This window comes from Hippocampus guttulatus, chromosome 13, assembly GCF_054856545.1.
Source record: "Hippocampus guttulatus isolate MCC_2025c chromosome 13, RoL_Hgut_1.0, whole genome shotgun sequence".
In the NCBI taxonomy this organism is placed as follows: Eukaryota; Metazoa; Chordata; class Actinopteri; order Syngnathiformes; family Syngnathidae; genus Hippocampus; species Hippocampus guttulatus.
In genome coordinates this window covers 19,059,694-19,072,671 of record NC_141273.1, presented here as the reverse complement: position 1 = coordinate 19,072,671, position 12,978 = coordinate 19,059,694, and the positions used below count along the sequence as shown (strand labels likewise).

Below are 12,978 nucleotides of genomic sequence, written 5' to 3'. Positions count from 1 at the left end.
CCGACGAGACCAGAGAGCACGGCGTTGGTTTCGCTGTCAAGAACTCCCTGCTGAGCATGATAGAGACTGGTGGAGAAGGGACTGAGAGGATTCTCACCTTGCGACTTCACACTACAGTCGGCACTGTCACCCTGTTCAGCGTCTACGCCCCTCCTCTATACTCCACGCAGGAGGCAAAAAACAAGTTTTACGATCAGCTGTTGGCAGCCATCCAGAAAGTTCCAACCACCGACCAACTTGTTCTTCTTGGGGACTTTAACACCCGCGTTGGATCCGACCACATATCATGGCCCAGTTGCCTCGGCCCTTGGGGAGTGGGTGACATGAACATCAACGGACAACGTCTCCTGGAACCGTGCACACTTCAAGACCTGTGTGTCACCAACAGCTTCTTCCAGAGCAAACCGCAGCACAAGGTGTCGTGGCGCCACCCCCGCTCAAAGCGCTGGCACCAACTGGACCTCATCTTGACCTGCCGCAAGCAGCTAAGCAGCATTCTCACCACACGCTCCTACCACAGCGCTGACTGCGACACAGACCACTCCTTGGTCTGCTGCAAGATCCGACTCCAGCCCAAGAAGCTGCACCGAGCCAAGCCACCAAGCAAGCCCCGCATCGACACAGCCAAGGCAAACCATGTGGGCATGGTGGAGGCACTCGCCCGGCACCTGAAAGACGCCCTGTAGAAGAAACCACCAGAAGGAAACGCGGAACAGAGGTGGGACCTCCTCCGCAACACCATCCACGACATTGCCTATTCCATCTTCGGCAAGAGAACAAGGAAAAGCCAGGACTGGTTTGAGGCAAACGTGACGGAACTCAGTGCCGTAATGGAAGCGAAGCGCACAGCACTGCTGAAACAGCATCCCTCCCAGTCCACACTGTAGGCTCTCCGAGCTACCAGAAGTCAAGTCCAGGCTACAGCGAGGCGCTGCGCCAACAAGTACTGGATGGATCTCTGTGATGGCATCCAACGAGCCGCAGACACCGGCAACATCAGACGCGTCTATGACGGGATCAAGAAAGCCATAGGTCCTTCACACAGCAAGACAGCCCCCCTCAAGACGAAGACAGGCGAGACTATCGCAGACAAGAGCAAGCAGATGGAGCGATGGGTAGAGCACTACTCAGACCTCTACAGCAAAGAAACCACCATCTCCGATGCCACCCTAGATTGTGTTGAGCGCCTGCCCGTCATGGAGGAGCTAGACGAGTTACCAAGCCTTGAGGAGCTCAGCAAAGCCATCGACAGCCTGCCCGTCGAGAAAGCTCCTGGCCTTGACGGTATCCCAGCAGAGGTGATTAAGATCGGCAAAGAACCTCTGCTGCACCACCTACACAACCTACTCTGCCAGTGCTGGGAAGACGGTGAAGTACCTCAAGACATGCGTGACTGTAACATCATCACCCTCTACAAGAACAAAGGTGACCGCAGTGACTGCAACAACTACAGAGGCATCTCCTTGCTGAGCAACGTGGGGAAACTCTTCGCCCGAGTGGTCCTGAACAGACTCCAGAAGCTCGCTGACAGGGTGTACCCCGAATCACAGTGTGGCTTCAGGTCGGAACGATCCACCATTGACATGATTTTCTCGCTCCGCCAGCTCCAGGAGAAATGCAGAGAGCAGAACCAGTCATTGTATGTTGCCTTCATTGACCTGAGCAAGGCCTTCGACCTTGTGAGCCGCGACGGCCTCTTCAAAGTCCTTGACAGGATTGGTTGCCCGGGGAGGCTGCTGAGCATCATTCGTTCCTTCCACTCCGGAATGAAGGGTGTCATCCAATTTGACGGCGTAACATCTTCCTCTTTCGAAGTGAAAAGCACTGGTCTAAGATAGATCGCAACATCGCAAGAAAAGTTAAGCAGGGATGTGTACTTGCTCCGACCCTCTTTGGCATCTACTTCGCTATCATGCTCAAGCACGCTTTCGGGAACTCCACTGAGGGTGTCTACCTCCATATTCGCTCTGACGGCGGCCTCTACAACATGGCGAGGCTGAGGGCCAAGACCAAGATCCGCAAAGTCCTGATCAGAGACATGCTGTTTGCGCATGATGCTGCTGTCACTGCCCACAAGGAAGAACATCTTCAGCATCTCATGGATCGTTTCTCGAGGGCGTGCAGCGACTTTCAGCTGACCATCAGTCTCAAGAAGACCAACATCTTGAGTCAGGACACAGAGAGCCAACCCACCATCTCCATTAACAACTACCAGCTGGATGTGGTCAAGGAGTTTACTTACCTTGGCTCCACGGTGACAGACTCGCTTGACTTGGAACCTGAACTGAACAGAAGGATCGGCCGAGCCACCACAACTCTTGCCCGGCTCACCAAACGCGTGTGGGAGAACAGCAAGTTGACGACCAACACCAGGATGGCAGTCTACAGGGCCTGTGTTCTCAGCACCCTACTGTATGGCAGCGAGTCCTGGACCCTGTATGCACGCCAAGAAAGGAGGCTCAACACCTTCCACATGCAAAACCTCAGGCGGATCCTTGGTATCAAGTGGTCCGACTTCACCACCAACAAAGACGTCTTGGAACGTGCCAACATCCCCAGCATGTACACCCTCCTCCGTCAGCGTCGCCTTCGGTGGCTCGGCCACGTCCGCAGGGTGGAGGACGGTAGGATCCCCAAAGATCTGCTCTATGGAGAACTCTCAGTTGGAAAGAGAACACAGGGCCGCCCACAGCTTAGTTTCAAAGACGTTTGCAAGAGGGACTTGAAGGCTGTTGAGTTAGATGTGAAGGGATGGGAGTCACTGGCCCAGAACCGTCCAAACTGGAAACAAGAACTGGCACGTGGTCTGTGCCGAGGGGAGGAGAAGATGAGAGCATCGGCAGAAGACAAGAGAGCCAGGAGAAAGAACAGCCAGGACAAACAAGCGCCCCCCTCCAACTGTGTGTTCAGGTGCATCCACTGCAACAGGGACTGTCACTCCCGGATCGGCCTCTTTAGCCATACCAGACGGTGCTCCCAGTCAGGCACAAACAGATAATCACACTGTGATTGAAATGTCAATGATGTCCATAAAGTCTCTTTACCATTTCAAAAATGTATTAAAAATGCAAATGATTAGATATTTTATTCAGATTTGTTCAATTGTATTGAGCGTTTATTAAAGGTTTTTTGTTTTTTTACCTCTTTTTATACACTTCTACATGGGCAACATTAGTTGCATGAAGCACATCAAGACGTTACTCGATTTGTTGCCATGTTCCCTGTAGCATAGCCTCATCAATTGTGGCAATGGCATCAGTAATCCTTTGCTTTAGGTCAGTAATGTCCCTTAGCTTTGTTCGACACACGATATCTTTAACATAGCCCCATAGAAAGAAGTCCAGGGGAGTTGATATCTGGCGTGGCGGCCAAGGAATTGGCCCATCCCTTCCAATCCACCGGTCTGGAAATGTTTGATTGAGGAACCCACAAACATTCAGCCCCCAATGTGGTGGTGCACCAACTTGCTGAAAAATTATGGTTGGTTGAAGGTCATTCAGTTGTGGTGCCACATATTCAGTTAAAAGGTCAAGGTAAACATTTGCAGAAATTGATGTCTCATTGAAGAAAAATGGACAATTATTCGATTGCACATGATCCCACACCACACATTCACCTTTGGGCAGTGTGATTAAAAAAACTTTAATAAACACTGAATACAATAGAACAAATCTGAATAAAATATCTAATCAATTGCATTTTTAATAAATTTTTGAAATGGTGAATAGACATTATGGACACCCTATACATTGTTGGTTGTCTCAGTGGGGCCATTTTCTCTGACAGGTTGAGTATGAATTTTCCCATGAATGTAATCATCCCATTAAACCTTTGCACATCTTTTTTGCATTGTGGCCTTGGCCTGTTTCCAATCGCAGACACTTTTCGTTGGTCAGGTCTGATACCAACACTGCTTAGGATATCTCCTACAAATGTCAATTCTGTCACAACAGTTGACATTTCTCTTTATTCAGCTTCAGGTTTGCTTTTCTTGTTGCTTCAAGCACAGCTTTCAGTCTCTCGTCATGCTGAGCTCTGGTGGCGCCCCAAATGACGATGTCATCCATCGAGGTATCAACTCTTTCCAAATGCTCATAAATTATGTTGATTGTTTTGTGATACACCTCAAGAGCTGAAGCAATGCCATGAGAGTCTTCAGGGGTGTTCACACGGCACACATTTGCATCCATGCTGCACCGACATATTTTGTTGCGATATATCTTACACCAGTGCAAATTTTGTGGAGCGTTCACACGTAAAAAGCTGCTGACTAAAGAGAAGCGTGTTTACCCCAGTGCAGCCCCACTTGCGTTCACACGGCAGTTTCTGCAGCCATGCAATACGATAGATAGTATTAATACGGAAATAAAACAAAGACCTGTCGTGTTGGTTCTTTTTAAAACATACACTTTATTAATTTGTTTAACTCAAGCAACTACAGGCACGTCTTTCTCCTTCTCGGTCTCCGTGCCTTCTGCTCGAGGGGAATTCAATGACCGCCGCCAAAAACGTAAATCAAGGATGACTTCAATGACACTCAGACAAGCAAGCATAATGCGCCAAACAGAAAATCAATAGAGGAAATCACAAAATAAATTCTATGGGGGGGGGGGGGGGGTGAACACACAACAGAGGAACAAACTAGACAAACAACTCCGAGACAGTCCAGTCTCCTACAAAAGGAAAGATGACGCAGTACACAGTACAACAGAGCACGAAAGCAACCTCTTCTCATGCATAGCGAGTCTACCCCTGTAGCGTTCACACATACCATTTTACATCGGTGCTGCCCCGCAAACGAACATTTACTCCGGAGCAAAATTTTAAACCACCTCCTTGAGCAGGGTTAAATTTGCTCCGGTTTAAGCTGTTTTCAGGGGCCAATCCTCCATTAAGCATCTCCAGTTGGTCCAGAATGCTGCTGCCCACCTCTTGACACATACTTGTAAGAGGGAGCACATAACTCCTACTCTGGCATCCCTTCACTGGATCCCAATATATTTTCGAGTTCTTTTTAAGGTTCTATTTGTTTTCAAATCTTGAAATGGCCTCACTCCACCTGTTTTCAAATCTTGAAATGGCCTCACTCCACCTGCCTCTCTGAGTTCTTCTGCCCCTAACCACCTGCCCGTTGCCTCAGGTCTGCAGAACAGACATTAGAGGGACCAAGAACCAAGCGGAGGCTCAGAGGGGATCAAGCCTTTTCCATTGCTGGTGACTCTCTTTGGAATGACCTCTCACTAAAAGTTCGGCAAGCCCCCTCGCTGCCCATCTTTAAAACTCTCTGAAAATTCATTTTTATGCTTTGGCTTTTGACTCAGCATGAGACATGATTTTTAGGTTTACTATTTTTGTGCTTTCAACTGTCTTTGTTATGAATTTATTATTTTGTTGTTTGTTGTTGTATGAATTATTTTTGCTCTATGAGCAGCACTTTCTATACAGCCATGGTTGTTTTAAAGTGCTCTATAAATACAGTTGAGTAGCATAAGTTTTTAAAAAGGCCGTGGTAGCAAAACAGTTCTGTTGTACTTTGTATTTAACAATGTGCTCACATTATTTTTTGATCAATCAAAAAATAAGCTTCATAAGCTTTTTCTGCTTGGCTCTCGACGAAGGCGGACGCTTCTGCTCTGCTCCCTGCCCCCCCACCTTTTTTTTTTTCCCCTGCTCGCCACTTAGTCTTTTTGTGCTGTCTTTTGTCCAACTTTTTCCCTAGCCTCCTACCGTGTTTTCATCCGAAGAACTAACCATGGAATTAGTTGGCTGGTCTCTCGATGTAATTGACAATTTTTTTTCGACGGAAAGAGCAGGCAGTGGGGAGCCTGCTTCCCTCCGGGGACACTTGCTGCCGGATACGCCCTGGATCCATGGAGAAAGTGGAGACCGGTGTGCCTGACAGTACTGTCCGTGGAGGACGTGGAAGACATCTACATTATTGGCCTTTTGATAACAGGTATGCTGCTGTTTGGTGTTGGCAGCTTGCTGTTCTGTCGCAAAATTCAACCGACGGGAGCAGCTCTATTGGAAGTGAAGAAGCTGCCGGTCACTCTGGATGGCTTGGCGCGAATGTCCAACACTCAGACTCAAGCGGTGACTGAGCTCAACCGCAATATTGTTGCGGTTTGGAGCGACTCCGCGCGATCGATAATACCATGGAGACGTTGGAATTTTCGCTTCGAAAAGGAATTGAGGATTGGCTGATCGGCGCCAGTGAGAGATACAGACCAAGGACTCAAGGCTGTCTGGAATTGTTGGCGGCCGTCTCTCCAAAACAAACAACGCTACCTGGCCTTTCCCCTGGATGGAAATACGCATGGAGTCTAGGGCCCCCCACCACCAACCCCCCTCCTTCTCGGCCATGGACTGATAAGCCGGGACTGGACTGTCTTCATGATGAGCAGACCTCGACGAAGCAGCCATGACTTGCACACGCATACACATACATAACTGGACAACCACACGCGCATACACATCCTTGTTATCACCGTCTTCATCGCTCCGATTCTTTTTCCCCCGTGACGTGGTTCGACATGCAGAGCGCTCGTGTGAATCCGTGCAGCTGGTCATTTTCGGCCGGGTCACGGTTACCCTACCCTACCCCCCCTAACCCCTTCCCATTCATCCCCCCTTATACATGTTATGTCTTGTGACTTGTTGTAACTGTCTAATGCTTATTCATGTGCTAGGGTCTTTTTTATCCTGGACTTAAATTATCCTTGGAAGAGGATAGTTTGAGCGTGGTTTTTTTTCCCTCTCCCTACCCAGCGTTTTTCCTTTCTGAATTCTGATTGTAATTTCCCCATTGCGGGACAAATAAAGGATATCTTATCTTATCTTATCTTAATCCTCATTCGCAAATCCACCAAAGTCCTCATCTTCTGCATCAGAAATGAACAGCTGAGCAAGTTTTCCATCACACATGCCAGTTTCCCTTCCGTGGTTGTCAGAGTCAGTCTCGTTGCCGTGCGGCTTGTTGCAAATGAAGCCGGTTTTTGCGAAAGATTACACAGTGCAATCATCCATTCACAAATTGTGGCATATGTTTTTGAAAAGGCACCATCGCTCCCACACCATTCGCAACTTAACTTTCCAGCTGTAGTTAAAGTTTTCTTTGGGCTTAAAAATCACTGTCAGTGGTCATTTCTGTCCATTGCCCTGGCAACCAAGCACAACAGTAAAAGCCAACTTCTTGTGCCTCGTTGTGTGTATCACTACCGTGCTGGTCCCCTTCTCTACAGTGTGGTTCGGGATGTCGAAAGTGAGTGGCACCTTGTCCATGTCGGTGAGGTGGTTGGGCTGAATGTGTTTGTGGGCAATGTTTTAGTTGTATTTCAAAATGCTAAGTCTGCTTGTTCGTCATCACTTGCCGTAGCCCAAGCTAGCAATGTGGGGATTGGTTGAGAGAACAGTTGGTAATGGAAGCCAAATGAGGCCAGCAGACTGGCAAAATAAGGGATTCAAATCTCCAAGAAAGAGTCTTCATTTAAAGTAACGCTGAACATGACAATTTTTAATGCAGCAGAAGTGGATATTGGCCAGCTTTTTTATTGTAATCCACCGGATGTTGCTGCGCCACAATCGTGCTTGCCCAGATGGATAGATGGCGTGGTTTCATAAAACAAAAGCCCCAAGAACCGTGGATTAGTTGATCTTGAATTCTCTCTTGCGGCTCCTCAATTCCCGTAGTCCTCCGTGTAACTGTTTGCCTGCACTTTAAACTGTGCTTCATAAGCGTGTCTCTTCATAGGTGCCATTTTCGGGATGTTGTTTTGCACAATCCACGTACTGGCACGACTGGGGGCGTGCCTTTAACGTACTCTTTCATGCCCACCCTTCCCATTTTAACATCCGCATGCAGTCCTCAGTGATGTCCGCCTTTCCTCTAAAGCAACGTGTCTGCACAACATCAGTCAGTTAGTCATGCGGAACCCTCATCGAAGTCACACAACAGCATTCACACGACCCACATTATTCAGATTCAGATTTTCTGAATCTGTTAGGCACCCCGCCCATTTTGGCAAACATTTAAGACTCTTACGTGCATCTTATGGTTGTGTAAATATGGAAGATAGAAATCAACTGACAAAACCTCTGGCACATCGGGGCCCTACTTTTTCTTGGATGAGTCAACAGTATTTGCTCTAGACCAGACATGTCCAGCTCCAGGCCTGGAGGGCCACTGTCCTGAATCAGGTGTGTTGCGCCTGCAACACACCTGATTCAGATGATAAGCTCATCAGCCAGCTCTGAAGCAGCATTGGAACGATCCTGATTATTTGAATCAAGTGTGTTGCTCCTGGGAGAGCTGGAAAACAGCCAGGACAGCGGCCTTTGAGGACCGACTTTGGACATCCCTGCTATAGACCCAGTGTAGATCTTTTTTTGGTTCAAACAGCTTTTAATGCTGAGCTCCTATCAACAGACTTAAGAGGATCTCAATGTAGTCGTGTAATGGGTCTGGATGGTGGGACGGAGGGGGGGGGGGGGGGTGAGACGGACTTGTTGTGGCTGGGGAGTTAGCCTGTATGCCAATCTTAACAAGTCTGTTCATTTGGTCAGTGAACTCCAGCAGTGGGGAGAATAGGATGAACCCGGTAGGGATGGGTTTGGATGAAGTGAATCCTCATTGGCAGTGTCATCTGGTGGGAGTGGCAAGTCCTCCTCATCTTTGCTCTGGTGTCTCACGTAGTTTGACCCATCAGGTAGAGGGAGTGTCAGCACCACTCCCATGTTTCGGTCTTTATTTTGTTTGACTTTGCCTCGTATCTTGCCCTTGGCAGAGGGCACACTCTGACACAGGAAGAAATATAGTTTGGTTGTGAAAAGCTTTATTCCTGACTTCTTTCAGGAAAATCCATGTCTCCCTTAAAAAATGTCTGTGTTTGAAAAAAAAATTAAAATTGTCAATGGCATGCACTGAATACATGTCACAAGCAGTTGAAAGCCGTGCTTTCAGTGATAGCAGGTGGCTGCATCTTTCTACTCCTCCTCTAACTGGTGGAAGAGGTCCAATGATGAAAACTTTCAGTGAACTGTGTTGAGCAGATTTGAGTATTTCAGGCTGACACTCACTTGCCCGTGTGTGTGATGATGTTTCTCCAAAGTTGAATTTCCCGCAACAATACTCAGGATCCTGTTAGAGACCATATCGCATTTTGGTGTTGTTGATGTACAACAGAGGTGTCCAAACTCGGTCGTCAAGGGCCGCTGTTCTGCCTGTTTTCCAGCTCTCTCAGGAGCAACACACCTGATTCAAAAATCAGGATCGTTCTAATGCTGCTTCAGAGCTGGCTGGTGAGCTATCCATCTGAATCAGGTGTGTTGCAGCCGGGAGAGCTGGAAAACAGGCTGGACATGCCTGACCTACATGCTTCTCACCTCTTGCAGAGTTACCCACAACCACAGTTGAGGCCAAGGCATTAGCTTTCTTTCCACTCTCCTATCTTCTGATATATTTACAGAACTTACCCTTCTCTGCGAGTGTGAGAAATTGTCCAGGGTGTCAGATGTAGATCCAGCGTCTTAGAACAATGGAGCAAATTTATTTTGCAATTGTATACTTTGTTGCTCAAGAGTTTTGTTGCTCATCTTCCTTTAAGTAGTCGTCCATGGCTGTGCCTTTCCCTGTACAGGCATGGAGGAGCATGATAACGCTGGCCATCCAATCGCATCACAGATCTCTGCGCTTTGGGTTCTGCCTGATCTGAGTCCTGCATGCTCAGGTCGTCTGTCTGTTGGTCATCGTTTCGTACATTTTGGCTTCGCTCCCAGCAAATTCCAGAGAGGGATGATGGATGATTCATTGCCATTTCTTTCAGCTATATCTCTGGGACTAACGAGCCGACTGTTAGCATTCTTGTGTCCACTGTTTTGAGACGTTGGTCATGTGGTTTTATTTCCAGATTGCCCATTTACCTCCACGGTGCATTTTTGTCTCCACTAAACATCTTATGAAGATGTTTGTGAGTCTTCAGTGGATAATGGAGGCATCTTGCGTTGAGGCTTGTTGCTAATACCTGTCTTGTGCGAATTAGTAGGCTGTGCTCGGGTTATCGTGAAGTGGTAACAACAAAAAAAAAAAGAAAAAATGGCCAAAGATGAATGTAGCTAAAATATTGAAAAATGATACGGTCCCACAGATATTTTTTTTTTCCAGAAGACGCCATCAGAAAAAGATAAATGAATTTATCAGCAAAAAGAATGCAAACGAAAGCAGAGTGTAGCAACAATCGTCTACAAACTACGCAAGCAGGAAAAGCACAACCCTTCCATTCATCCAGACTTGGGACTTGCAGTAAAGACCTCCAATGGCTGGGTATTAGGACAATGGCCGAGAATAATCTCGATAAAATAACTTTTTTTGACCACTAGATTCAACTTCACACAACACCAATGCACATTGGCAGTCATCCATCCATTTTCTGATCCGCTTTGTCCTCACAAGGGTTGCGGCGTGTGTTGGAGCCTATCCCAGCTGCCTTCGAGCAGTAGGCGGGGGACACCCTGAACCGGTTGTCAGCCAATCGCTGGGCACACAAGGGCGAACAACCATCCGCGCTCACAATCACACCGAGGGACAATTTGGATTGCCCAATCAACGTGCCCTGCATGTTTTTGCAATGTGGGAGAAAACCAGAGCACCTGGAAGAAGCCCACACAGGCACATGGAAAACATGCAAACAGGAAGGCGGGTGCCGGAATGGAAGCCTGCACCTGTGCACTGCGAGGTCGACGCACTAACCACTCGACCACCGGGCCTCCCATACATGTCCATGCAAAACACTACTGCAGCCATTTTCTACACACAGTTTTGACAGACAAAAATCTGAACATAGAGGTTTTGTTGTTGGTTTTTATTTTTATCCGTTTATTTATTCCATTGTGGTTTGAAACATTATATAAAGTATAAACTCTCTGAAAAATAGAGGCAAAAAATGGCCGCTATCTCTAACCGTCATGTCGGTAGTGTTATTGTTGTTGTAAAACCTAAGATTATCCATTGTGTTGGTGTATTCACGAAAATCCTTTCAAAAAAAATCTTCAGGGTCAAAAGTAGTCCCTTCAATAGGTAAGGAATCAATGTTTTAGATATACATACATTTAAGGTGTAAATTCATACCCAAAACTCTTCTTTGTGGTGATCTCTCCAGTTGGCCTAGAAGAGGGAACCAAAGGTCCAATAGTTCGGCTGACAACATAGTCAACCTGAGAAGAGGAGAAAAGTTAAGCATACATGCTGAATAAAACAGGTTTTGTTCACTGAGTTATTTTTCAGCTGGTCACACCTGTTACTGGATAAGTCAAGGTAGGTGATGTTGGGAAGAAAGAGTGCAGCTTGAGATGGAAGGCTAGATAATTGGTTATTATGAAGACCCAGAGTCTGAAGGCGAGGCATGTCCCTGAGCCCCTCCCAAGGGAAGGCAGTGAGGAGATTTCCATCCAGACGTAGCTCTCTCAGGACTCTCAGGTTAACAAAGCTGCTGGGGTGGATGGTTGTGATGGAGTTGTAGGTAAGCCACAAGAAGAGCAGCTCTGACAGGTTGAAGAAGGCTGCTCTGGGTACCCTGGTAATCAGAGTCTTTTCCAGACGGAGTTTCACTGTGTCAGCGGGGATGTTGATCGGGACAGCTGATATTCTCGGGTCACTGCATTGCACCAACCTGATGTAAAAACACAAACCTGTTAAAAGTGACATTCATGTTGATAAATAAACAGTACAAACCAGGAGTATCCAACTCCGATACTCGGGGGCCAGTAAGCAGCATGTTTCAGATGTCTCCCCCTTCCAACACACCTGATTCAAATGATCATATCATCAGCAAGCACTGAGAGGCCTGATAATGATCCAGATCATTTGAATCAGGTGTGTTGGAGGAGGGATACATCTATAACAGGATGGATAGGGGCCCTTATGGACCGGAGTTGAACATCCATGGTCTGAGCGGTAAGTTTACAAGAGTTGTCCCTCTCTTTGGAATAACCTGCTAAATGTCTGTCCATTTTTAAAAGTCGTCTTAAAAGGGTTTTCCTCTTTTTATGTTTTAACTGTCTGTTTTTGGATGCCTGATTTTTACTCAGCTACGCGTACGAGGCGTGTTCTCGAGTTTTGTTTAGCGAAGAGCTTTGCTATGGCTAGCTAAATTGCTAACACTTTCAGTGCTAACGTTAGCTGTGGCTGCACTCGTGACTGGGTGCTTGGCAGTGATGTGTTCCTCGAGCCGGTCCTCGGAGTCAAGTCTTTGGCCTTGGCCTCGGGTTGCCGGTCCTCGGACACAATGAGGGATTAAAGCCTCTAATCCAGGGGTGGGCAATTATTTTCCCGGGGGGGCCAAATGAGAAGCAGAAAATATTGTGGAGGGCCGGGCCAAAAGTTAGAAATAGAAATAGAAAATAAAGAAGATAGCACAATGACTTTGTATGCTAGTAATAATGTAACATTCTCCTCCACCATCACACTCAGCACCGGTTCTCCTCAAGGATGTGTACTGAGCCCGCTGTTGTTCACGCTCTACACATTTGACTGCTCTCCGACTCTTATTAGCGGTCCAGTTTGCGGAAAGTTTTTAACATGATAACAATCAAACCATTCTAGGAAATGTTCATTTACTCGAGCCACAAGCAATTCACTTTGAGCATGGAAATTGCCAGAATCGGACCGAGTGAGAATCGCTTCCTTGTTTTTCAAAGTCTCGTAGATTTGAGTCTTTCCGACTCCAGGCGTCTCCTGAATGTTTCGTACTTTGTTACCCGCTTCGTTTAATCAGATACATATCACTTTCCCTTCCATGGTCATTACTCTCTCCCTCTTTCTTTGTCTTCCCCTCCCTCCCTGTGCTCTGCAACTTGAAGTAACTGCGCCACCTGGTGTTGAAATACCTGTCATACAAGTCCAAACGAAATGAATGCAATCAAACCTTAATTGTGCACCAATCTTCGGCGGGCCGGATTAAAGAGACCAACGAGCCGGATCCGGCC

The 12,978-nt window shown here is 47.2% G+C and overlaps 1 protein-coding gene across 1 annotated transcript in view; it reads right to left on the bottom strand.

Annotated features, from left to right (window-relative positions):
- Positions 1-12,978, bottom strand: part of lrit3b (leucine-rich repeat, immunoglobulin-like and transmembrane domains 3b) — a 40,135-nt gene that overhangs the window by 9,340 nt on the left and 17,817 nt on the right. The window contains exons 2-3 of the mRNA XM_086128147.1: positions 11,289-11,663; positions 11,123-11,208 (exon numbers count right to left, since the gene is read on the bottom strand). Of these exons, the coding sequence (XP_085984273.1) occupies positions 11,123-11,208; positions 11,289-11,663 (461 nt within the window). The remainder of the gene's footprint in view (positions 1-11,122; positions 11,209-11,288; positions 11,664-12,978) is intronic.